This window comes from Dendropsophus ebraccatus, chromosome 8, assembly GCF_027789765.1.
Source record: "Dendropsophus ebraccatus isolate aDenEbr1 chromosome 8, aDenEbr1.pat, whole genome shotgun sequence".
NCBI classification, from domain to species: Eukaryota; Metazoa; Chordata; class Amphibia; order Anura; family Hylidae; genus Dendropsophus; species Dendropsophus ebraccatus.
Window position 1 is genome coordinate 110,280,277 of NC_091461.1, and position 26,529 is coordinate 110,306,805.

Genomic DNA, 26,529 nt, shown 5'->3' on the forward strand with positions numbered 1-26,529 from the left:
AACCACTTAGACATTTCTTGTTTGTTTTTTTTTACAATATACCTTTAAGGCTCGGAATTAATTTTCCCTTACAATACGTAAAATGTTTCGGCATGAAGTACTTCAGATTTGACATTTACGAAATACCAACAATAAAACTCAGATTTAGACAGAAATTGAAGCAGCAGTGTGACTGATGCAGCAAATCCAGAGTCATCATGCTTTGCCTTTCTAATGGTCATCTACCAATGGGGAAGCTTTTGTAGTTTATGATGGAATTTTGCACCTCGCAGTGGTCGTATTGGTTGGGGTGTGTACTCAGCTTTTTATTTGTTGGGAAGGTTCCAAGCATCAGGATGTGTGAGGATTAGCTGTAAAGGGTCTCGTAATAACTTACGTTCTCAGAAGCAAGGCTGACCTGAATTCACATTCATTCCCTCTGGTTTTGAGGTTGTTTCAATCACCCAAACAGATAATAACGCTGCAATGATATATTGTTTCGCAGCAGTAAGGAAGGATTGCCTCGCAGTATGATAGGTGACCCTAAAAATTGAGACATCGTTTTACTGCTATCCTTTATTTCCAAATCCAGGTTGAAATCAATCTCAAGAGATACCCAACACCGTACCCAGAAGACTTAAAAAATATGGTGAAGTCAGTGCAGAACATGGTCGGTAAAGGAAGTCACAGCTCTTCTTTGGAAAATTCCATTCCAACACCAACTGCAGAGCAAAATCTCAAGGAAAAATATGAACATAAGTGGCCAATGTCGACAAAAGAGATGAAGTCTGAGGTGATTGAAAAGTATTTTCTGTTTTATACCCATGGCCTTATACGAATGGATCCAGTCACAGGCCATGGAGCATGATGGTCATGGACACAAATGGTCAAGTCTAGTCTGGTTAGGCATCAAATTCCCTGTGCTATGAGGTTTCTACATGGTGCCATCTTCTTACTGATCCAAACTTTGGTTTTTGATGGACCCTATGGAACATTTAGGCGTGCAGTGGATTGGGTCTCAAGTCATTGGGTTTTTTCGTAGTTGCCATCGCTTGTAGTTTTGTAATAGTTTTATGCAGAATTAAATAGATAGGAATTATGAATTCTCAAGACGTCAGATGCCCAACTTCTGTACGAGCTTTTGTATTTCTAATCATTTACAATGGGATTTTTTAGATATTTTATTAAAGTGGCTTACCGTCAATGAGGCGAGGTGAGAATCATATTAAAAATAACTGTAGGGGGCTACAATTTTGCAGACGTGCAGATTAACAGTTTACTATATCATCTATACTTTTTGCAAGTGGAAAGCCATTTCATGGCCAAAATGGATAGGGACATCTCCCTCGCTTCCACCTAGAGACACAGCTGTATAGCTGGAAGACTGTAGACTCTGTGACCTACGATGAAACTCAATAGTTGTCCCCATAAGTATGCACCTTTATGCAGTTAGTCATACATACTGTTTCCAATTCAGATAATAGGGGATATAAGCAGCCAAATACCTATATGTGAAATGTCATATACCCTTACCATCCATGGCCTACCATCCATGAGGTCCATGGCTTACCATCCATGTAACAGCATAAGGACATCTTAGTGGAGGGTCTCCAGCTCACCATGTGCATCTGTTTACCAGACACTAGTAAATAATATTTCTCATTGTGGATTTGACAAAATAACCTATTTCATATTTAAATGGCCAGTATGCAACCCTATGTATCTCCAGCAGTGGACTCTATGCCCAGCCACAACTTTTCTCGGCAATATACTATACCTCCAGTATATTTACCTGCACCAGTACATTACACATCAAGTTCTTATTAGGATTACAAAGACCATCAACTTATACAGCCCTAGGCAACTACTGTAAATTTAGCACATTATAGGCTTTATAGGATTTTCATTGTAGGAAGGTTCTGCTGAACATTACAAAAAATGCTAAATCTGTTTTGTCTTGTAAGACTAACAAGTGTTTAAGTCTTTTCTGTTTGTGTCAAATCAGCTATAAGTCCTGTCTCCATATCTTAACTGTGTTTTGTGTGCCTGTAAGACACTTGGCTGCAGCAGGAGCCTCCCCCCCCCTTTGCCATAGACACAAAAGATTAAGCCCCACCCCTTTGGCTAGGTCACACCATTCAGCCATTCACCAGCTGAAGAGATCAGAAGAAACTTGCTGCAGTTATATTTCTTGTTTAATTGTACAAGCCTTAAAACATGCCCAGGTTTAGTTTTATTTTACCCTTAAAATAACAGGCAGGTCCTTTACAGACTGAAGGCTCTTTGGATGATGGAAATTGGAAACAAAATTCACTTTACTCCAGATTGTCTTGAAGGCTTGAACTTCTGGGTTTTAGAAGCATTTAAAACATTTTTTAAACCTTCGAGAAATGGTGGACACTTTGAGGAATAAATGTAATTGCTTTTTAACCTCTAGGTAGGACTTATAAGAAAGTGGGGGTGCTCTATGCAAATGAGACAGCTAAAATTTGCATAATTATTTTGTCATTCTGATCCCTGGCTGATTTCTTATCTTGAAAATTAAAGGGTATCAAATGGGTTGTCTTCACGTGACCATACCTGCCCTTATACTTGTCATTGAGGATTCCCTCTGTTAGTGAAAGGGCAGAGGTTAAATAAAGAACAGTGTCGAACCTGCTAAATTCAGACCAGATTTGTATTATTTGAATCAGCTCCTGATTTCAGAGGGTCGTGTGTAATAGCAAATGTCACCTGTAGAGGTCGCCATTATTTAAATGTGAGGCCGCTTGTAAATTACCACGCTAATTACTATGGCGGACTCATTCAAATTGCTTGCTCTCACTGAAAATTATTATTTTTTTTAGCTTGTAGGGGGTACGCTGTATAAGCATGGCGCCCCCTGACTGTAGATGCAAGCATGGGCAGCAGGTATAGGGAGTAGGCATTATCCATGATTCCCAACCGTGCAAAGATGTGTTAATGGGATGTATCCTATTCATATTCATATACAGTAAGCTGGTTGCCCTTACCACTGCGTTATTGAATTCGTTTGTGCAACTTTTACTAAAATTTTAGATATTGTTCTCTAATCTAAAAATCTAGGTAACGCTTGGCTTTAGTGCAAAAACTTCATTTCTAATAGTTTCACTTTGTTTTCAGGTTCCAAACCGGGAACACAAAGAATTCCAAAAGACGCAAATGTCCGAACCAGGAAATATCCGAAGTTATTCCTTAGAAGTCCCAAAAAGGAAAGAAAAGGAAGAGCACCAAGAAAGATCAGAGGTACTCACCTTCCCGAATCAGCTAAGAAACCAGAGTAATAACTATGAGAGATAAATCCCCGTAACATTTATAAGATGGTTTCTGTCTAGTACTGTCCCTCATACTTTAAGGTAGACCCCAAATTTCCATTATCATGGAGGAGTTCTCTCCTAAGTAATGGAAGCACTACTGTGTGCAACTGATATGTCCTTTTAAGTAGAATACCCCTTTAATTACATTTATCCATCCATTTCACTAATTTCTTCCTTTGGGAACACTTGTCATAGTTGTCGTTGCAGTAGCAGTCGTAAGTTTGACTTCTTATGACTTCTGCCTAATGTTACTCTGTCTCGCTGCCAAATGTTTATGGTTTTGGCTCCGCATAGAGCTTATGACCCTTTCAAGGACCTTTAATGCCTTTTTTTCCATTTAGGAACCTTTTGTACATCGCCCGACTGAAATGCGTATTGCTGAACTGCGTCCATCATTGATTGAGACCCCGCTTTATCCACCGAAACTGGTGCTACTGGGAAAAGATAAGAAAGGTATGACTTGGTCTAAGGTATTGTAGGGTACATCGATGATATACACCGCAGGTGTCAAACTCGCAGCCCTCAGGCTGCTGCAAAACTACCCTTCCCATCATACCTGGCAGCCAAAGCTTTGACTGTCCAGACATAGTGAGATTTGTAGTCTTTCAACAGCTGAAGGGCCGCGAGTTTGACATCTCTGACGTACACAATGGAGACAGTGGTGTAGCTATGATGAAGGCAGACACGCAACTGCTATGGGGCCCGTGTGATAAAGAGGCCTGGCCAGGGACGTAGCTAGGATTCACGGGGCCCCATAGCAAAACTTTGTAAGGGGCCCCCCTCCCCTATGCACAACACAAAGCACTGCGCATATATATATACTGTTTATATATGCTTTACTGCTCGTGCACTGATAACCCCTGATCTCTGCATGGAGCTCTGCACATTTTCCTTTCCTACTTTATTTCCAGCTGGAGAACAGAGGTTAGTGGTTAGCAGTGCAGTGAAGCAGAGATCTCTGTCTTCTGCTTGTTAACCCTTTTTTGTGTTGCAGCATGTAAGTAAACATTGGGTCACTTACATACTGCAGTACATAAGGGGTTAAGCAGAAGGACACATGCTCTTACCTTCTCCCCCGGGCCCCCCTCTTGCACGGTCCCCTTAGCATCTGTCTACCCTGCCTCTATGGTAGCTATGCCACTGGGCCTGGCGCAGCATGGTCTGCCTTTATGGTACGTCACTAACAGCACATGCCCCCTGGACTGTGGTTTACACCAAACCACCTGGACTGCCTGCTGCTCCCACCAGCATTCGCAATACCCCTCCCCCCATAGAGGTGGCTAGAGAGTTGCAGTCATGGATGGCCACCTCTCCATTAATTATTTTCCTGGATGCCTGTGTATACTGACACCTAGCTAATCTTAATATAAGAGTACTGTTTCTGGGGGCCAGCCTAATTGTTTCAGGACCTGACATCTAGTCAGCCTGGTTGATATTTATGGGGGTTGGCTTGAAAGTTACGAAACCAAAACTTTACAGTATTTATAGTATTAGTATTTAGTAATCTTGTCTGTTTTCTTTAAGGAAATCAACCTTGTTTTTATAACCCTGCAAAATTCCTTTAAGCTGGTTTTCCTTTTCATGTAATAGTGCTTCTCACTGTCTGACTATACCACATTTTTTGTATCTACAGAGTCCACAGACGAGTCGGAGATGGATAAGCACCATCATAACAGCGTGTCATCAGGGACCTATTCCGACTACTCGCCTTCCCAAGCTTCTTCCGGTTCATCTAATGCGCGTGTGAAAGTGCAGATTACTGCTAAGGAGGCTGTAAATAGCTCATTGTGGGGTAACAGGTCTGTCAAATCCTCATCTACTGTTACTGATGTGTGCACATTATTAGGCCAGAGAGGGGTGTACATCAATGTATGGTGAAAGAATTGTAAATAGATAAATTTAACAAATGTAATATACCTATAAAGTAGAATACACAATTACTGTAATGAATGGAGATGAGCTGCAATGCCAGATGTAGCCACACCGACAAGAGTGGCGCTGTTTCTAAAAATAAAAAGAATCCTCTCTGCCTTTTCTGCGATGAAAACTGATATTTTTTTCTTTGTTTTTGTAGACTGACTCAGTCCTTCCCACAACCCCTTGAAACAAAGCCATTGCTGAGCCAGCGAGAGACAGCGCCTATAGGAAATCTGCAGCAGCGCAATGACCGCCAGAACCTCAATGACTCATTCACCGAAAACTGGAACAACAGCTCGCACTATGACAACACCGGCTTTGTGGCTGAAGAAAATACAGTAGAGAATGCTGGAGGTAACCCAATGCTGTCTTCGAAATCAAGAAGCACATCCGCTCACGGAAGGCGGCCATTAATCAGGCAAGACCGGATTGTTGGAATACCTTTGGAGTTGGAGCAGCCATCGCAGAGAACCTCTCAAGAAACAGATGTTTCACCCAGCAATCCTTGGCAAAACTGGACTCGGACTCCCAGTCCATTTGAAGACAGGACAGCATTTCCTTCTAAACTTGAAACCACCCCCGTCAATAGTCCATTGCCGGAACGGAAAGAACATAAGCCACAGTCATTGGAAAACCCAAGCACATTCTCTTCAGGTCCATCATGGGAGTTTCATGACACCAGCTCTAACAGGAGCATGGGAAATGTCTTTCCACATAGCCATTGCCGCCCAGAGTCTGCCAAAAATACCATATCGGTGAGCAAAAGTACTGAAAGACTCTCGCCATTAATGAAGGACATAAAGACGGGCAGGTTCAAAAAATCTCAGAGTATAGATGAAATAGATATCGGGGCATTCAAAGTGTACAACATACCCTTACAAAACTACGATCCGAGAAACATCATGCAAGGAAGCCATGACCGACCGGACTTGGGTATGTTACAGGAGCACAGTATGTCTCGTAGTCAGTCGGTGCCAATGCTGGATGATGAGTTGTTGGGTTATGGAACCAGTAGAGGTCAGCAACAAAAGCCGACCACAAAGAAAGTCTACCAGTTTGACCAAAGTTTTAACCCAACGGGGGCAGTCGAAGTAAAGCCAGAGAAGAGAGTACCTCCTCCATTTTCTTACCAGCCCGATTACTCCTCGCAACAAGCAAAAACAATGGCAAAAGATCTGATCAGCCCAAGAGCTTACAGGGGATACCCACCCATGGAGCAAATGTTCTCCTTTTCTCAACCTTCTGTCAATGAAGATTCCATTCCTCCTCAGTTTACAAGTCAAGGAGCCAGGGCAGCATTCATGAAAAGGGCAGACTCTTTGGCAAGTGCCACCGAGATGTCAATGTACAGAAGGGTGAGTGAGCCACATGAACTTCCACAGACTGACCGGTATGGCAGGCCTCCGTTCCTTGGGGCCATAGAGCGCCAAAGCAGCATGTCAGTGGCCGAATCGCAATTTATGAAGAGAAACGGACGCTACGATGACGATCACAGCCCCTACCCAGACATGAAGTCTCAAGGAAGCAGTTATCAAGTCAAGACTTTGACGCAGAGACGGCCATTGTCTGCGAGAAGTTACAGTACCGAGACCTACGGGACTGCTCAAACCCGTCCTGTTTCTGCAAGGCCAACCATGGCAGCACTGCTCGAAAAGATTCCGTCTGATTACAACTTAGTCAACTATGGCGACAAGAGCTCTGACAGTGATATGAAGGCAAGGCAGAATCAGGGAAAAGTAGATGATAGCTGCAATAAAATGCCACCAGATTGGAGACAGCAACTGCTTAGACACATAGAAGCTAGAAGACTGGATAGGGTATGTCTTTGTAATACAACTTTTTCAAATTTTTGCATGTAATATGTCAAGATTATTATTGAAAATTGAAAAAAAATTATTTTCTTTAGGTGTAAATATAATTGGTAAAATTATTCCAGATGGCAGAACTATCGACTTGAGCAAACATAGTATCAGTAACTTTGTTAGATCATAGCATTTTGGTTAGTCAGTAACCGGTAGTGTCTCCTACTCCACTAAACTTTATATTGTTCATGATTATAGAATTCATAGTCATAGTCTTCCTCAAATACAACTTTTAACAACTTTTTTGACTATTTTTGGTGAGTTCCATTAAAAACCCAATGCCAGTGGACACTTGCATTCAATTTTGAAGAACTTTTTTTTACAATGTTTTTTAATCTCGTATTGATGGATTGCGATGCCTAGAGGCTATTTTCTTCTTTTCTTAATAAATGGCAGCCAAACAACATTTTTTGGCCAGCAGTTGCATCAATAGACAGCTATGAGACTTTTGAACCTTCAGGCAACTTGGACATTTTCAAAAAGATTTTACTCACAGATTATTTTTTTCAGTGAGATGCACAGACCTCAATTGTCTTCAGACATCAGTCTACGACTTCTAGCTCTCCCATTAAATCTTCTTGAGATGTCAACTCCTACATATGTAGCTGAATGAATAGCAATGTTGAATTTTTTTTTTTCCAGAATACATTTTGTAGTTAGACCTTGTATAAGATTCATGAGATGGGTATCTGTACCTAACGTGCTCTTGAAGGGTACACCGGTTTGTTAAAGAAGGTTTGGAGAGATGTGTGCATCAAAGGACCAGATGAATTGGTCAATTGGGTAGCTCTACTCTCTTAGGCTTTTTTGGGGATATTGCTTCACCCAGGCAAATGTGGGCAGTGGGCATTCTCACTGGTCACAAGGTTAATACAACAGTACCATTTTAACATTAAAGAGACTTGTTATAAGTGCCAATTTAGAAGTAGTCTACCTGCTGGGACCTTCGCTGATCCTAAGACCACTCCCTCTTTTATATTTATCAATCTGACTTATTTACTCATAGAAACCAATCACAGCTCAGTATTTGTCTTGGGAAGGGTTAATGGTTTCAGAAGCATTAACGGTTATCCAGTGCTACAAAAACATGGCCACTTTCTTTCAGACATAAATACCACTGTTGTCTCCAGTTCAGGTGCGGTTTGCAATTAAGCTCCATTCACTTCAATAGAAGTGAGCAGCAAAACCTGCACCCAAGCTGGAGACGAGTGGTGCTGTCTCTGGAAGAAAGTGGCGCTGGATAACCCCTTTAAAGCACCTGCGTATAGTTAAATGGGACAATGCCAACCACTGATCTGATGCTTCACTTTCCTGCTCATCTAGTTACTAATATAATACTTATAAACCAAATAGGAAGCTGATTTACTATTGAGAGAGCCATAACATAGATCAATAAGCTTGATCAAAATGTATTGGTTTGAACCCCTGATACAAGCATTTGTGCATTTTAATATGGAATAGTAGTGAAGGTGAAGGAGTTTATACCACATTCACGGATCAAGAGTCTTTCTTTGCTTTGTCATATCCATAAGCCTTTACGTAAACTAATAGTAATGGACGGGAACATAACTGTTACAATACTGCCCTCTATATACAGAATATAACTACTATAATACTGCTCCTATATACAGGAATATAACTACTATAATACTGCCCCTATATACAAGAATATAACTACTATAATACTGCTTCTATATACAAGAATATAACTACTATAATACTGCTCCTATATACAAGAATATAACTACTATAATACTGCTCCTATGTACAAGAATATAACTACTATAATACTGCCCCTATATACAAGAATATAACTACTATAATACTGCTTCTATATACAAGAGTATAACTACTATAATACTGCCCCTATATACAAGAATATAACTACTATAATACTGCTTCTAGATACAAGAATATAACTACTATAATACTGCTCCTATATACAAGAATATAACTACTATAATACTGATCATATATACAAGAATATAACTACTATAATACTGCTTCTATATACAAGAATATAACTACTATAATACTGATCATATTATCAGTCAGGACAGAGGTAACGTAATAAATTCACCAGGGTGCTCCGTATAGAAAAATACTGCCCCCTATGTACAAGAATATAACTACTATAATACTGCTCTTATATAGAAGAATATAACTACTATAATACTGCCCCCTATATACTGACGCTGTGATAGCAGGAGGATATGCAGTGACACAGAAATTCCAACGGGGTGCTCCGTACAACAGAAGAATGTGTAATGTAAACAGTGAAGACAGAGGTCCGGGCACTCACCGATCTTCAGGAATCTTTATTCAGGCACAGTATACATCAGGGAAGGGAGGACAGGTGAAAGTGCGGGCGTACACTACCCCAGGACAGCTGTTTCCCGGCTGATTGCCGCTTCCTCAAGCTAGGGTATACCCTAGCTTGAGGAAGCGGCAATCAGCCGGGAAACAGCTGTCCTGGGGTAGTGTACGCCCGCACTTTCACCTGTCCTCCCTTCCCTGATGTATACTGTGCCTGAATAAAGATTCCTGAAGATCGGTGAGTGCCCGGACCTCTGTCTTCACTGTTTACTTTATAATTACTATAATACTGCTCCTATATACAAGAATATAACTACTATAATACTGCTCCTATATACAAGAATATAACTACTATAATACTGCCTCCTATATACAAGAATATAAGTACTATAATACTGCTCCTATATACAAGAATATAACTACTATAATACTGCCTCCTATATACAAGAATATAACTACTATAATACTGCTCCTATATACAAGAATATAACTACTATAATACTGCTCCTATATACAAGAATATAAATACTTTAATCCATGAATGTAGCAAAAGAAAAAGTCTGGCACTCACTGTTAAACCAACATAGTGTCAGGTTTATTGTGGACACATCAGGCGGTGGCGTGGATGGGGGAACGTCCTGGTGTGGCCGCTGCTTCCTTTTAAACTTAAGACCTATGATTACAAGAATCTCAGGTGGGCTTCACCTTATAAGCTTGTCCTGTGTTCTTTACATATGGCTCTCATAACTAGACTGCTATATGGTAATAGTAGTGTGAATTTTCAGCAGTGAACACTAAACCGTACGTTGTGGTTTTCCAGGCAGTTAAACAGAATGGATCTCTCTATGTCAGTTCTGTAAGTGTATCAGTCTTTTTGTAAAATGTATCTGTGTGTTCTGATCCTTGTTGGCTAATGTCTAACCCAGAATGTGCTTCACCTCTGTTAACTCTTTTAGCTTTGTTTGTGCAGTATGAAGTGCAGCATGTGTGTTCATACCCTGTCACCCCATTGTCTCCTCCATTCAGAATGCTGCTTATAAGCACAACACCATAAGCCTTGGCATGCTGCACTCTGGAAACCTCCCAGCAATGCATGATGGCAAAAGCATGACTTATACCATGCCTCACTCAGCTAACTATCAAGATATACCTCTCTACTACGTAAGTATATGGGCTGAACCGCTTTAGACCTAAATAATTCTACAAAATACTGTCCACAGGCAGCTTGTAGCAATGAGGGCTTGCTGCCATTGAAACCATTATGATCATATGCTGAACTGGAGGATTTATTACAAGAAAGCTGTAATTCAAGTAGCCTACTAAGGTGCAAAAAGGTGACAGCAGGCAGAGATTTTAAGTAAATTGAAGCATGGGTTGCAAATTGAGAGCTCTTACCCGTAACGGTTATGTCTTATGGTGAGGTTATCTGGCATATATATACTGTGCATACAGTTAGCTATTGAATATTATGATTTTAGGGACCGCCATGGGTTCAGCGTTTACGCCAGGTATTCTTAAACTTAGCAAATATGATGCCAAAGGGTTGTGGGGTGTCCCAAGGCAGATGACAGGAGAAGGGATCAGGTATATACCTGTGTTAGAAAAGCTGCTATTCTCCTCTCCCCATTAAAGAATACACACATGTCCAGCCATAGTAACCAGTCTATGGAATGGTCTGTTATCATGCACAGAGTTCCGGGAGAGGCAGCACTAAGCTGAGTGTTTCCGACCCCCCCTTCCTTTGTTCTAGTGATTGATGTGGGTCTGAATATCCATTAGCCCAACAATAATACATTTTGGCATGTCTGTACTATATGTAAGTTTTTTTTAAGTGACAGGTACACTTTAAAATCCATTTAAGTTAAAGGGCACTGTATGCACTTTTGAATTTACATGTGGGACAGAGGTTTGAGCAGTGCCATCTCCATTCCTATTATGCGTGGACAGCCAGAGCCAACGCTTTGGTTGTCCAGGCATTATGGGGATGATAGTTTTGCAATAGCTGTAATCTGGAAGGGTCATCATCCCTGGGTTAGAGGGTACAGCTATGGGTCAATTTTTAATCCTTCTTCATATAAGCAGGTTGTAGGTAATGTAATTACTGTGCCCCAATGCAATAACAATAGTAGCAGTATACGATGAGGTGAAGCCGTACCCCAGTGTCTTATACTGAAGCTAAGTCAGCTTTATGCTAAGTCACTGGCACTTTTGGAAACCTAGTATGTGTTGTGAGGTTGTACCAGCACAGTAACATGCCAGATAGATACCACAACCATGTGACATATGTATATATAGAAAATAGATTATTGAGAGTAGAGGTATTGCCCCAAGGGGGGCACAGACATACTAACAATACCACAATACATATAGAGACAATATATAGTACAATTACAAGTTCATCTCCTACCATGCCGTATACTCCTTTTACTCTGGGAAAGATGCTGAGCTTTGGCGTCCAGCCACGTGGAAGGTTCTCTGCAGGCATTTTAGGATAAATTGGACTCTATCTTTGTCCTCCATTAACTGGACTAAAAGCAGACTGTGAAATTAGCTTCAGTTCAGTGGAAATCACTAATAAAAAGAAGAATGTGACCTACATCTAATATGTTCCGCAAAGCACTTAGATGGGTGTATTAGATGGATATTTATACTGCTATGAGATGAAGAGGTAGAGAGACAGATAGATGGCTAGTTAGCTAGATATCAGATGGATAGATAGATAGATAGATAGATAGATAGATAGATAGATAATAGATAGATAGATAGATAGATAGATAGATAGATAGGAGATAGATAGATAGATAATAGATAGATAGATAGATAGATAGGAGATAGATAGATAGATAGATAGATAGTTGTCTTTGACTTGCTCCACACAATCTATATATGTATGTATGTCAGATTTCCGATGTACCTGGACCCTCTTTGTCTCTGCACTGTTTGTCTATGTGTGCAGCTTATACAGTTGTATTTAACAGACACGTTGTATATTACTATCTGTATATCTGTATCTGTGGTCTGTCTGTTACTGAAGGGATCCCTATGATCGGAACTTGGTTTAACACTTTTATCTTACTTCTGCAACAAGGGGCAGTGCCCCATATACATTTATGTTGCTCTCATCGGATTCATGTTAGCGCAAGATGCCAACTGAGGTTGAGGAGAATCAACACGGGGGTAATGGTGCCCTTCTATCCATGGGAAGCTGTGGCTAGTCCTAAAATATTTTGAGGCTCCAGACTGGTTTAGATTGGGGGGCAGAGGATGGTCCACTTCCCTCTCAGGCAATTGTTGTGAGGCTCCAGACTGGTTTGGATTGGGGGCAGAGGATACACCTTCCCCTCAGGAAACTTTTTCGAGACTTCAGACAGGTTTGAGATGGGGGGGGGGAAGGATGGTCCACTTTCCCCTCAAATGTTTTGAGGCTCCACACAAGTTTGGATTGGGAGGCAAAGGATGGTCCACCTTCCCCTCAGACAACTGTAGGAAATGAAGGCGATAAGAAGGAACACCTCAGGTCAGAGAGCCCCCATTCCTAGTGGTTTTCCTCCTCCATAAAAACCTCAGACCACTTACATTTCATGGATGAGGGAGAACGCACATGATGATTGGCCAATGAATGGATCCCATAAACGCTTTCACCCCTGGATAATCCATTCTCACTATTTGGCTCCTGAACGTGCCCTATAATCTCCGCTCCTCGGTATGTAGACTATTTTTGATCACTTTACTCATTTTTTGACTTTAAGCCCAGTTCCCATCTGCAAAGCTTTTATGGCTGGTGGTAAAATCATGTTTATAGCCATGTACAAAAATAACCAGATGTATCGGCCGTACAGAAGGGAATATTTATAGCTGCACGGATTGTGTATATCTTCTGTAGGATTGCTCGGGACGGTCATGGGTCCTGGTTACTGCGTATCGGAGCTGTGATAGTAATGGATGAATGTAATATATGCTGGGTGTGATAAATACGTCCTCCTTATCCTCTGGTGGCCACAAATCACTCCCCAAAAAATAATAGGATTTTAATTATTAAGGCAGCGAGGACTGAGTCATGTATCCGAAATGTCCTGCATATTCCCCAATAGAAAACTGATGAGATTGTGATCCAGACTTTCTGTTGTGTGCTAGGGTGGGCGTACAGGGACTGTAGAGAGTGACCATATTCTTATATAGTAGTGCCTTGGATTACCAGCATCATTTGTTCCGGGACTGTGCTTGTAATCTAAATCCACTCTTAAACAAAAGCAAAGAAATCACTGATATGCAGACAATTGGTTCCACGCTCCAAAAATAATGATTTTTTTAAATTCTGAATAACATGTAGAACAGATGAAACAAACAATGAGAAACAGCTGAATATGTGATATTATATTGTAAGTTACTGTACAGTATAGCAATCAGCATGTGGTGTATAATGTATAGTAAGTGCATAAACCTGAAAAAAACTGCAGCAGTTTGTAGATACAGGATGGAGATGCGGATCCTCATAATGCAGTAGCGTAGAGGTCTGTGTGGTCACAGAAGGGGTGTGTGTTCAGCATGGACCAATCAGACAGTGAGAATCACAGAGCTGTGCAGGAGGACAGAGACAGAAACTTCATATAAGGCAGTGTGAATGGCTGAGTGTAAGTGCAGGCACATTATAGCAGCAGTGTGTATAGCCGAGTGTGAGTGCAGGCACATTATAACAAGAATGGAGAGGATGGGAAATACAAGGGCTGAAAGAGACTGCAGAAAGCATGAAGGAATGGGCAAGGCAGATGTGGGCACATACATGTAGCACTCTCTGTCCAGGGAGAGAGGGGTTACAGCTATGGAGAGATTACCTCCACTGTCCTGTCCCCTGATGTGAGCCTCAGCCTGAAGTGGATCTGCTATGATTTGGAAGATGAGGGAGACTTCCTGGCTCAGAGTACAGGGCTGTAGACGCCACTATGCAGACCATGCCGCTTCCCCACTTGCCCTCCCACCCAGTACAGGGAGCTTCAAAGCAATGCTCTTATTCCAAGTTACAATGTAGAAAAACTGTGAGCTCTTCTGCAAAACGCTCTTGATCCAAGTTACTCTTAAACACGAGGTACTACTGTACTTGATATAGCCTTAATAGACAGGAGAAACAGAAAAAAGGGCCATATCACCTATATCCTCTAAAGGGGAGAGGAAGGGGGAGCAGGTAAAAAAAAAACTTGCTGGTCTTTCTCCCCTCGGATGGGGTAGGTTGTTGGCAACATCCAAGACCAAGGGTTATGCCACTTTGACCTATCCAGGCTTAGGTTTCCAGAAACTGCACCTCTCTTGTCCTCAGGCTGGATGTGGATTTTGAAGCTCAGTTCGATTTAAGTGAATGGAGATGGATTGTAATACCCCACACAACCTGAGGGCAGGGGTGGCGCTCTTTTAACAAGAAAGTTGTAACATTTATTCTATTTCTGGACATCCCCTTTGAGTTAGATTAGATGTTGCCCTCCACATAGGGCCCAACAGGGCCCACCAGTCTGCAAAAAAACATAACTCTAAAGTATGGTGCCTAAATAGGACTTATATATAGATCCACAGAGTCCACATACCCCCAAGGTCAGCTCTGTGTACACACCTTATAGTATATCATTTGGTTACCAAGAAATAGAAGAAAACAGAAAGACAAAGTAGCACTAATGTGCTGTCATCTCGGTGACTGAGGATGGTTACACTTGGTTCCTCCAGTCAATACAATATAAAAGAGGGTCCTGATGCACAGAAAAGACACAGGGCTCTGGGTGCAACTCCCGATGTGATGTCATCAATGGTATTAGCGTGCAATATTGTGCTCTATTGTGAACTAATACCACTGATGACATCATCAAAGCACCATATATACCCTGGGCATTGGGGACCCTCTTTGATACAACTTAGATATATGTTATTCCTATGCCATGACCTCAGGGGTGGAGTCTGACACAGGGAATTATTGATTGGTCTTTGCTGATGTTCTGTGCTAAGCTCCGCCCCTGAGGAGCTGGACCAGTGATATCACATTGTTTAAATGATAAAATTCCAGCTGCCATTACTAGGAGAGGCTTAGGGATTTACTGTATACATGTACACGCTGAATATTATGCCATAAGCTTTGTGTCTATGCAGAGGATTTGGAACTGGATTATTCACATTTCTGACTTGGAAGAATATAATAAGCCATATAATTCTTGTGGCTGGGAAAGAACAAACTCTGGCGTGACACAGCTTGTAATAATCCTGTGCAGGTAGCAGAAGCTGCCGCTGTCATCTGTAATTGGGGATCGGAAGACTCAGCAGGCAGGGAATTTACAGCAGTTCTGGGGATATTGGTCTTACATTCACGGGTCACAGCAGAAGCCGTTTAGTTGGCTCCTTTCCTCTATATCCTCAACACCGTTGGTCATGAACAGATAGCGTCCAACTTCATCAGCCTAGGAGATAAAACGTAATGGTGCTGCCGGGCTTTGCAAAAGTATTCAACCCCCTAACTGTCCAGAATACACATGACTCTCATTTTTGTATCCATCCAAATATTTACAGACTTAGCTCCTTTCGCGTCAGTGTAAGTGAGCTGTAATACCAATAGCTAACTGAGGACATGAGTGGCGCTGTTTCTAGAATAAAGCAGCTATGCTCTTGTGACTCTGGATATCCTCTTTAAGATGGTTTTTAGTCTTTACCTTTGGAGGCACATAGGAGATGTAGACACAAAACTGGTGAGTGAACATTTTAAAAGTTCGGTTTGGCAAGTGGGTAAATTCACACGGATAGATCCGCAGCCGATTTTACGCTGCGAATTTGCAACAAAAACCGCGGTGGATCCTATGTCGATGATTTTCAACAAGAATACATACTCGCAGCGGGATTTACATCCCGCTGGGAGTATGTACGTGCCAGCGCCATTAACCCCCCGCTGTCTGGAGCATACTTTACCTGCTCCGCACTCCGGCTTGCTTCGGGGGCTCCCAGCGTCTTCATGTCCCGTTCAGCCAATCAGTGGCTGTGGCGTGGCAGCGCACTGATTGGCTTATTGGGATGTCAAGCCGAGAATCCCCCAAAGCAAGACGGAGTGCGGAGCAGGTCAAGTATGCTCCAGACAGCGGGGGATTAATGGCGCTGGCATGTACATCCTCCCAGCGGGGTGTATATCCCGCTACGAGTATGTATTCTCATTGAAAGTCATCGGCATAGGATCCGCAGCAGATGTTAATGTGGTTCGAAAAATTCACTTATCTATACTTACCTGTCCGCACTTCTACTGTGTCCTCCTCTGTTCAGCGCTGTCCCATCTCAGTCAGTGATTGGCTGAGCAGGCTGTCACTCTCAAGACAAGAATAAGAATAACAGCTCGCCCAGCCAATCACTGGTGGCGGCACTGTCCTGTCTTAGTGTTCTATTAGACTACGCAATTTTTAACAATCGCAAATGGGATCATGTATCGTTAACCTGAAATTGTTCACCATATTATACAGAACAAGAGTCATTATAACGATCGTTACTATTTACATAATCGGGAATTACACTGAACGATTAACGAGGATTTTAGGGTCATATTTAAATGAATGATCAAAGACACCCAAACAAATTTTCGATGGTTGTCTGCGATTATCGTTTAAATTTGAACGATATAACGATTTTTTCACACAGAGTGTAACAGAGCCCTTAGTCAGTAATTGGGTCAGCGGGCTGGAGACCTGGAGAAGGACAAAGGGGGAGTGCGGACAAGTGAGAAAACCACCAGCTGATTTTTTAGATGTGCAGCCGCCATTTTTCTGAACTTGTTCGGAAACTTTGCAAAGTTGGGTTTGCTCATCTCTACACCTAACAATAGGATATATTTTATGAAGACAATTTAAAAAAAAAAATTGTAAAAGAAATGGAGCAAAAAATATAATTTCAATAGTGGACATGTTTTAATTTTTTTTTTTTTTTGCAGAAATCAATAGTACAGGCGATTTTAAGAAACTTTGTAATTGGGTTTATTAGCCGAAAAATGCCTTTTTATCATGAAAAAGCAATTTGAATCTCTCCCCCCTGTCTTCATGGTTCTCTATGGAGAGGGAAGGGGGTGAGGGAGATGAGGCACCAAAACAGGACAACAAAGAGTTAATTTACAGCTACATCACCGGGCTATCTCCCCTGAGGTCAGCACTGACCTCTCTGACCTCTGAATACGGCTTTCACATCGGTCCCGCTGTGTAATCCTTTGTTCTCTGCTCTCTGCTGGGGACTAATCTCCCTCCTCCCCTCTCCATATAATAGACAGGGCCCGACTGATGTAAAAGAGTCGAGATTTCCTGATAATGAGCATCGAATGGGGGAGGGGGGAACCTGGGAAAGTCTTTTTGAACGCAGATAATGGCATATTTGCCTAATAAACCCAATTACAAAGTTTCTTAAAATCACCTGGACTATTGATTTCTGCAACAACAAAAAAATAAATATGACAGTGACACTTTAATAGCTCTTTCATAGGCACAGTCATAGTTGTTGTCACCCAGGGTTTTTTCTCCCTGAGCTATCAGGAATGTTAGAAGGCTCTGCCCAAACAACACCTGAGGGGGTGGTATTAAGATATATATATATATATATATATATATATATATATATCCTCCATTATTCTCATGCCTATGTGGGCGGAGGTATCGGCTCATTAAATGTACAGAGCATTAAAAATAACCCAATTCAAATAACAGTGTTCACAAGGTGATGTGTGTGAGGAGAGGTGTGACTGGTGCCTCGCCTTGTGAGTTATAGATGGGGCTTGATCTAATTCTCCATCATCTAATTCTAATAAATTCATGATGATGTTGCCCGAAGCTAAAGTTATATGTGTTACTCCTCAGAGGATGCCTTATACCTGCCACTGTTCATAGGGAGAATATTATTTCTTAGCAAGTTTTAATTACATTTGGGAGTAATTAAAGGAGGACTTCTTTAAAAAAAAAACTTGTCTTCTAGTACTTATAGGAGTACTTTAAAATATTTTACAATCAACTGGTTTCAAAAAGTTATATAGATTTGTAAATTACTTCTATTTAAAAATCTCAAGTCTTCCAGTACTTATCAGCTGCTGTATGTCCTGCAGAAAGTGGTGTATTCTTTCCATTCTGACACATTGCTCTCTGCTGCCACCTCTGTCCATGTCAGGAACTGTCCAGAGCAGGAGCAAATCCCCATAGAAAACCTCTCCTGCTCTGGACAGTTCCTGACATGGACAGAGGTGGCAGCAGAGAGCATTGTGTTAGACTGGAAAGAATATACCACTTCCTGCAGGACATACAGCAGCTGATAAGTACTGGAAGACTTGAGATTTTTAAATAGAAGTAATTTACAAATCTATATAACTTTTTGAAACCAGTTGATTGTAAAATATTTTAAAGTACTCCTATAAGTGAATCATAAGGACGATGTATAGGCACTATCTATCTATCTATCTATCTATCTCCTATCTATCATCTATCTATCTATCTATCTCCTATCTATCTATCTATCTATCTATCTATTATCTATCTCCTATCTATCTATCTATCTATCTATCTATCTATCTATCTATCTATCTCCTATCTATCTATCTATCTATCTATCTATCTCCTATCTATCTATCTATCTATCTATCTATCTATCTATCTATCTATCTATCTATCTCCTATCTATCTATCTATCTATCTCCTATCTATCTATCTATCTATCTATCTATCTGTCTCCTATCTATCTATCTATCTATCTATCTATCTATCTATCTATCTCCTATCTATCTATCTATCTATCTATCTATCTATCTATCTATCTATCTCCTATCTATCTATCTATCTATCTATCTATCTATCTATCTATCTGTCTCCTATCTATCTATCTTCTATCTATCTATCTATCTATCTATCTATTATCTATCATCTATCTATCTATCTCCTATCTATCTATCTATCTCCTATCTATCTATCTATCTATCTCCTATCTATCTATCTATCTATTATCTATCTATCTATCTATCTATTTATCTCCTATCTATCTATCTATCTATCTATCTATCTATCTATCTATCTCCTATCTATCTATCTATCTATCTATTTATCTATCTATCATTACATCTATCTCCTAAATATCTAATATCCATCGATGTCGTAGCTATCTATTGATTCTTTGTTTGCAGCATGTAGTGACTGATTTGGTGTTTCCTCACTTACAGACTCCATCGCAGCAGAGCAACATCCTAGACAATGGCCAGGAGGATATATCTCTCAGTCAGTGGAATCCCTACCCACTGGGAAGAAGAGATGTGCCACCGGAGACTGTCGCTAAGAAGGTACATACATGACCCGCCGTGCCCCGTAATGGGAACTTTGTGCTCTGTACATGTGTATTAGATGTAGTGCAGCCAGAAGGGTTGTGTGTAACTCGCTGGTTTCTCCCTCTCTCTCTCTCTTTTAACTTATTAAAGGAGTTATCCAGCGAAAATCTTTTTCTTTCAAATCAACTGATATCAGGAAGTTATATAGATTTGTAATTTACTTCTATAAAAAAAAATCTCAAGTTTTCCCATACTTATCAGCGGCTGTATGTCCTGCAGGAAATGTTGTTTTATTTTCAGCCTGACACAGTGCTCTCTTCTGCCATCTCTGGCCAGGACAGGAATTCTGTCTCGGTTTTCTATGAATCCCCATAGAAAACCTCTCCTGCTCTGGACAGTTCCTGTCTCGGCCAGAGAATCATCATCCTGGGCACGTTGGGGGTAGTGTATTAGAACTACACCGTAATATTTTGATCATGATGGCGGTCTTGGCAGACATTGCTTGTACATATGATTTATGCATTTGCCAGTTCATGTAATTATATCTGATATCTGAGACCTAGATATTTGTCAGCACTGGATGCTCCTCTAATGCTCTGCGGATATAGCCAGTATATGTATGGTTGTTGTGGAGGATTACTTAGGTTATACATCATACCAGTTCTGTACTTGGCGTATGGCTTCATAGGATACTGGTATCTAACTTACATCATACCAGTTCTGTACTTGGCGTATGGCATCATAGGATACTGGTATCTAACTTACATCGTAACATTTTTGTATTTGGCTTATGGCTTCATAGGATACTGGTATCTAACCCGAGCCCCAAGGGATTGTCTTTGAGGGACACACATATCCTTATTGGCTGTATATACCTTCTGACTAACAAGACTGCTGTCTTAGGAATATACATGGTAGAGTGTGTAGTCTGTCTGTGTCTTGGGGTCGCCCTAACCTGTCGCTCCAAGCGTTTATAAGAGGCCAGGACGGGTGAAACACCTGACACATGCATATGATACACACAATATACATTCTAACTCATCTCCTACCCCATCTCTATATTTTTATATTATTTTTGTATCTGAAATATAACCATTCTATACAATCTCTAAATAGTAACCATTGGGTACTATTACACGGAACGATAATCGGCCAAATCGGCCCGATTCGGCCAATTATCGGTCCATGTAATAAATACAATGATCAGCCGATGACAACGATCATCGGCTGATCGTTGATATAGCTTCTGACCTATTTCCGTCGGGCGCCGACCGTGCACCGTTACGTGTAATAGTGGCGTGCGGCTGGCAACTGACGATATACATTACCTATCCTCGCTCCAGGGCTGCTCCTGCGGTCTTCTTCTCCCCGGGTCCCGCTCACTCTAGCTTCAGAGTGGCCTGTCAGCTGACAGGCCGCCCGGCCAATCACAGGCCGCGGCGGCCCCGGCTGACAGGCCACTCTGAAGCTAGAGCGAGCGGGACCTGTGGAGAAGCGGACCGCAGGAGCAGCCCTGGAGCGAGGATAGGTAATGTATGTAGTTTAAACAAGGGCTGCAACGACAGTAACGATATCTCTGCAGCCCTTGTTAAACGATTATCGGGCCGTGTAATAGGCCCAGTAAACGAGCGACGATCGGCGCTCATTTACAGGTATTATCGGGCTCCCATCGGCCTGTGTAATACCACCCTTAAGGTCTCCTGATGATCCCAGGGACATATCTGGGTGAAACGCTTAGAGACTTGGATTGAAATAGAGATATATATTCGTTACTATCCTTTTTTTGTAGTCTGGTCCTATTTATATTCATTCGGGTAATCCCACCCATAGTAAACCAGTCTATTAGAGGGTCAACACCCCAGATTTGTTGCTAAGTGCTTATTTCATGTATGTAGAACACAATTCTCATATACTTTTTACTTTTAATGCATATTTAATAAAAGTTAGATTTTACACGTTATTCTGGGATATTGTTTGTAATTTTCAAGTATTTGGACCCTGATTATTGCACGCCAATATAGGTAATGCATCTGTGATTTGTGTCTCGGCCAGAGAAGTCAGCAGAGAGCAGTGTGTCACACTGAAAATAAAACAACATTTCCTGCATGACATACAGCAGCTGATAAGTATGGGAAGAGTTGAGATTTTTTAATAGAAGTCAGTTACAAAGCTATATAACTTTCTGACACCAGTTGATTTGAAAGAAAAAGATTTTCGCTGGATAACCCCTTTAAGTATTGCATTCACTTGCTAAAATTGGAATACCCCTTTAAACACAGGAATCACAAACACATCTATTAATTCACCCAATAGTAGACAGATGGCTGAATGATCTGCATAGCAACGAGACTGGGCTCTCTGGTCTGTAGATACTTTCTGCAGCGTTGTGTATTTCTCCTTCCTATTTATTCTGGCCCTGCATGAGCCGTGACCGATCTAATTACAGGTGGCACATGAGAGCATAGCCCCATGTAATGCACTGACTGCATGAGGTCCATACAGTAACCGAGCTGCTGAGAACCATCAGCGGGCAACCAAATTAATAGCTTCACTCCCAGCCTCAGGGTGCAGCCCCCATACAATACAAAAGTCCTTGTAATTCACCAGAGATTGTCTGCAGACTGAAATACATTGACTGCTCGCTCTATTCTAATGCCGCTTCAAGAGTGACACAAAAAGCATTGAACTGGGACAGGGACTAATATACGGCGAGACGTGGAGATATATGCTGTAGGGGCGTATGGTAGGATCTGCCATCCTTAGAGATGATCTTCTAGTGTTAAGATACTCATGCAGATGCAATGAGTATGGCTGGCAACTATCCTTCTGATGATTCCACTTGGATGTTCGTCTAGGCCATTGGCAGCGGCTTATCTCTCCAAGAACAAAGGAATTGGGCAACTGACATCCATTATGCCTGATCCTTATCAGGGGAGTCTTTTCCTTATATAGGGTCTAGATTTTCCCACTTGACAGTCCTATTATTAAAAAGCCCAGAAAAAAAATTCTTTCAAATTAGCTGGTTTCAGAAAGTTATATATATTGTGGTAGATACTTGTGATCAAAGTATGTAGAAAGTTATATTGATTTGTAATTGTAATCCCAAGCCTTCCCATACTAACCAGCTACTGTATGTCTTGCAGGAAGTGTTTTTTTCTTTCAGTTTGACACAGTGCTCTCTTCTGCCACCTCTGTCCATGTCAGGAACTGTCCAGATCAGGAGCAAATCCCCATAAAAAAACCTCTCCTGCTCTGGACAGTTCCTGACATGGACAGAGGTGGCAGCAGAGAGCACTGTGTCAGACTGAAAGAAAACACCACTTCCTGCTGGACATACAGCAGCTGGTAAGTATGGGGAAACTTGAGATAGAAATCAATTACAAATCTATGTAACATTCTGCAACCAGTTGATTTAAAAGAAAAAGATTTTTGTCGGAGTACCTCTTTAAATTGCATGGACCGTCCTGGATCTACCCCACATATAAGACCTGGCTTTCTTTTGCAGGCTTTTTGGAGTAGGTTTGAACTATAAACCCTACTCAAAAAATAAGCCCTAGATAAAGTCAGCTGACTATATCCATGCCAGGCTACATCAATGCCAGACTTATTATTCTCCGCCCCCACCTGCTTAACACAAGCTAAAAAAAGACCTAACCCAAAAATAAGCTCCGGCCCTTTAAAAAAAAAAAATTATAATAAAAATAATAATAAAAAAAAAAAAAAAATGTTGGTCTTAATTTCGTATAAACATGGTACCATACCCCTTCAGTGTGCATAAAAAAAAAAAAATAGTAATTGGCTCTGGAAGCGTCAGAACGTCTCAAAGACTATTTCTGTTAGCTTAGCCACCGTTTATAGAATTCAAGGGGAACCTTGCAAAGTTGATAGATGTCTGCAGGGGGCAGATGGCGGTCAGGTATCATACAGGTGAGAGGTCCTGGTCTAGCGAACGTGTGAGATGTACTGTAATAATTGCTTCTTTTCAGCTTCCTGAAGCTTTGCCTAACGGGTTACATTACCCACAGGCAGGTAGCCATATCCAGACGCTGATGGGATCGCAGAGCCTACAGCACAGGTCAAGGGAGCAGCCGCATTATGATGGCGGCATGAACAAGGTGACAATTCAGCAGTACCAGTCCCCACTGCCCATCCAGATCCCAGCTGCACAAAGAGGCCCTCAGTCCGGACGCTGCTTGATACAAACAAAAGGACAGAGGAGTATGGATGGCTATCCCGAGCAGGTAGGAGACATCACTCATCTGCTTTCACTTCAAAAAAATTCTAAAATTATTTTATTTTTTTTGCATCTGATCCCAAAAACTTTTACATTTTTTTCCCCATCTTTTAGAGCTATTTTAGGGCTCTTTTTTCTTTTCTTCTTTTTTTTTAGCAGAGTGAGCTGTGGCTTTTATTGGTTACATTTTTTTTTATTGTTTTTTAGTTCAATTTTGTGGGGAGGTGAGTTGACCCAAAAACATTAACCCTTTAAGGACGGAGACATTCATTTTTGTGCTTTCGTTTTTTCCTCCTCATGTTGAAAAGGCCACTGCGCTTGCACATTTTCCCCTACAGACCCACATGAGCCCTTATTTTTGGCGACACCAATTATACTTTGCAAACACAGACTTAATTTTTCTATAAAACATGCTGCAAAACCAAAAAAAAAAATTATATGTGCTGTGAAATTGGAAAAGAAGGTGCAATTCCTTTTATTTTGAGGGGGGTTCGCGTTTACACAGTTCGCCCTATGGTAAAACTGACATGATATCTATGTTCCTTAAGTCAGTAGGATTACAGTGATATGTAACTTGTATAACTTTTATATTATTTGATGGTTTTTAAAAAATTCAAACCTTTAAAAAAAAAGTATTTAAAATCGCTCTATTCCCATCCTTAGAACGCTTTTAGTGTTTGGTCTATGGGGCTGTGTCAGGTGTCATTTTTTGCGCCACATTCTGTTCTTTCTTTCGGTACCTTGTTTGCTTATAGGCGACTTTTTGATCACTTTTTTTTTACATTTTTTCTGGATTTGATGTAAACAAAAATGCACAATTTAGCACTTTGGCGGGTTTTTGCGCTTACACCAGTTATCGTGCGAGATCAGGAATGTGATCATTTATTAGTTCGAGTGATTATGCATGCTGTGATACCAAACATGTTTATATTTATAAAATGGGAATAGGGGGTGATTTAAACTTTTATTAGAGAGGATTGGTTTTTTTATTAATAAAAAATACTTTTTTTTTCACTTACAGTAATTAGAAGCCCCTGGGGGACTTCTATATGCACAGCACTGATCCCCCTGGGGGACTTCTATATACACAGCACTGATCCCCCTGGGGGACTCCTATATACACAGCACTGATCTCCTATTGAAATCAATGCTGTGTATATAATATGATCTATCAGATTATTGCTCTATTATACTGGTCTGTAGCTGACCAGATACATGGAGTGCCGAGCCAGGATCAGCGTCATTCCGACGGTGTACCCGTCATGCATCATTAAGGGGTTAATTTTGCCATTTTATATATTGCTGTTTAGAAAATGTAATTGTTTCATTTGTTATGTAATATATTAAAAGGTTTTTTTTTTTGTTAACCATTTTTAATATTTTTCTTCTTTATATTCTTTTAAGCTGATCACTTCTAAAATACAGAACTACCATACTGCAGTTTCTGTATAACCACTTAGATGCCACGGTTGCTGTTGACTGCAGCATCTAGGGGGTTAAATGGGTGTTATCAGTTATTTTCCAAAGCTTTCCAATGTTGCAATGTGCATGTATATCAATAATGCACATTTGACTATAAATATCCTCAAATATATGAATAGCTACTGTAGCAGCATCTAATTCATTAATTATTTATATTGTTTTGCTTCTTCCCTTTCTTATCGTCACTCCCGCTTCCCTCTCTTCCATCAGTTTTATTGAGACAATCCGTGTTACATTGTATTTTTATTCAATAAAAGGGGCCATAGGCTGGGAGCGATCCCGTATAATCGCGCACTTTATCAAAGCAATAAATCAGCCGTTCCAGGCGAAGTCACTGACCGCACTTAAGATTCAGGCGATTGAGCCGCGACGCTTTATTACGTCCTGATAAAATTATAGGAAATTCCATAAAATTGACAGTTTTATGTTGATTTATTCCTTCATATATTTTTGATTCCGCTGCAAAAAAATCTATAACGGTTTCTGACGTCTTTTTTTTTTTTCCTTTTAATCAGATTTGAACATAATTTATTTTATATGAGAGTCTTATTTTTTGTGGCTCAGATCTCCCTATAGAATAGTAAGTTTGTCCAAGTTTTTTAAAGGCAGAATTATATTTTTCACTGTATAATGGGGCTAAAGTGAAAGTCCAATGTCAATCTAAAAAAATTCTGTGCTGGATAATTTTTTTTAAGATGCTTAAAGTGTACCTATCATGGCGGCCCATTGCCGAATCAGCGATGAGTTACGCTTTTCACCCCTAAGTTCGGGCCTCCACGGATACTCACACGCAATGAGACGGTCATTCAGGTTGGTATCTATAGAGGAGCCGAACTTACGGATGAACAGAGGAACTCGTCGCTGATTCGGCAGCAGGCCACCATGATAGGTGCACTTTTATTTTTTTTATATCTTTATGGTGTCGGCGCTCTGCTTTCCTGATACAGAGCTCAAAATCCACTGCATATACATAATTTATTAGATGCTACCTGCAGCTGCCACTAGGGGGAGCCTAAGAGCTTGGTGAGGACAGTCTTAGGACAGTCTGTAGCTTAGATATGGAACTTTGTAACAGAATTTTGATCAACCACTTACACCTAGTGAGCACATTCT

At 40.9% G+C, this 26,529-nt stretch overlaps 1 protein-coding gene across 5 annotated transcripts in view; it reads left to right on the plus strand.

Annotated features, from left to right (window-relative positions):
* Positions 1–26,529, plus strand: part of LRRC7 (leucine rich repeat containing 7) — a 119,585-nt gene that overhangs the window by 79,909 nt on the left and 13,147 nt on the right. For 4 of the 5 annotated variants that reach the window (XM_069981415.1, XM_069981418.1, XM_069981416.1 and 1 more), the window contains 8 exons: positions 572–772; positions 3,121–3,243; positions 3,656–3,767; positions 4,948–5,113; positions 5,389–7,048; positions 10,436–10,570; positions 19,599–19,715; positions 23,687–23,941. In XM_069981415.1, the coding sequence (XP_069837516.1) occupies positions 572–772; positions 3,121–3,243; positions 3,656–3,767; positions 4,948–5,113; positions 5,389–7,048; positions 10,436–10,570; positions 19,599–19,715; positions 23,687–23,941 (2,769 nt within the window). The remainder of the gene's footprint in view (positions 1–571; positions 773–3,120; positions 3,244–3,655; positions 3,768–4,947; positions 5,114–5,388; positions 7,049–10,435; positions 10,571–19,598; positions 19,716–23,686; positions 23,942–26,529) is intronic. The other variant, XM_069981417.1, reaches the window with a different exon arrangement.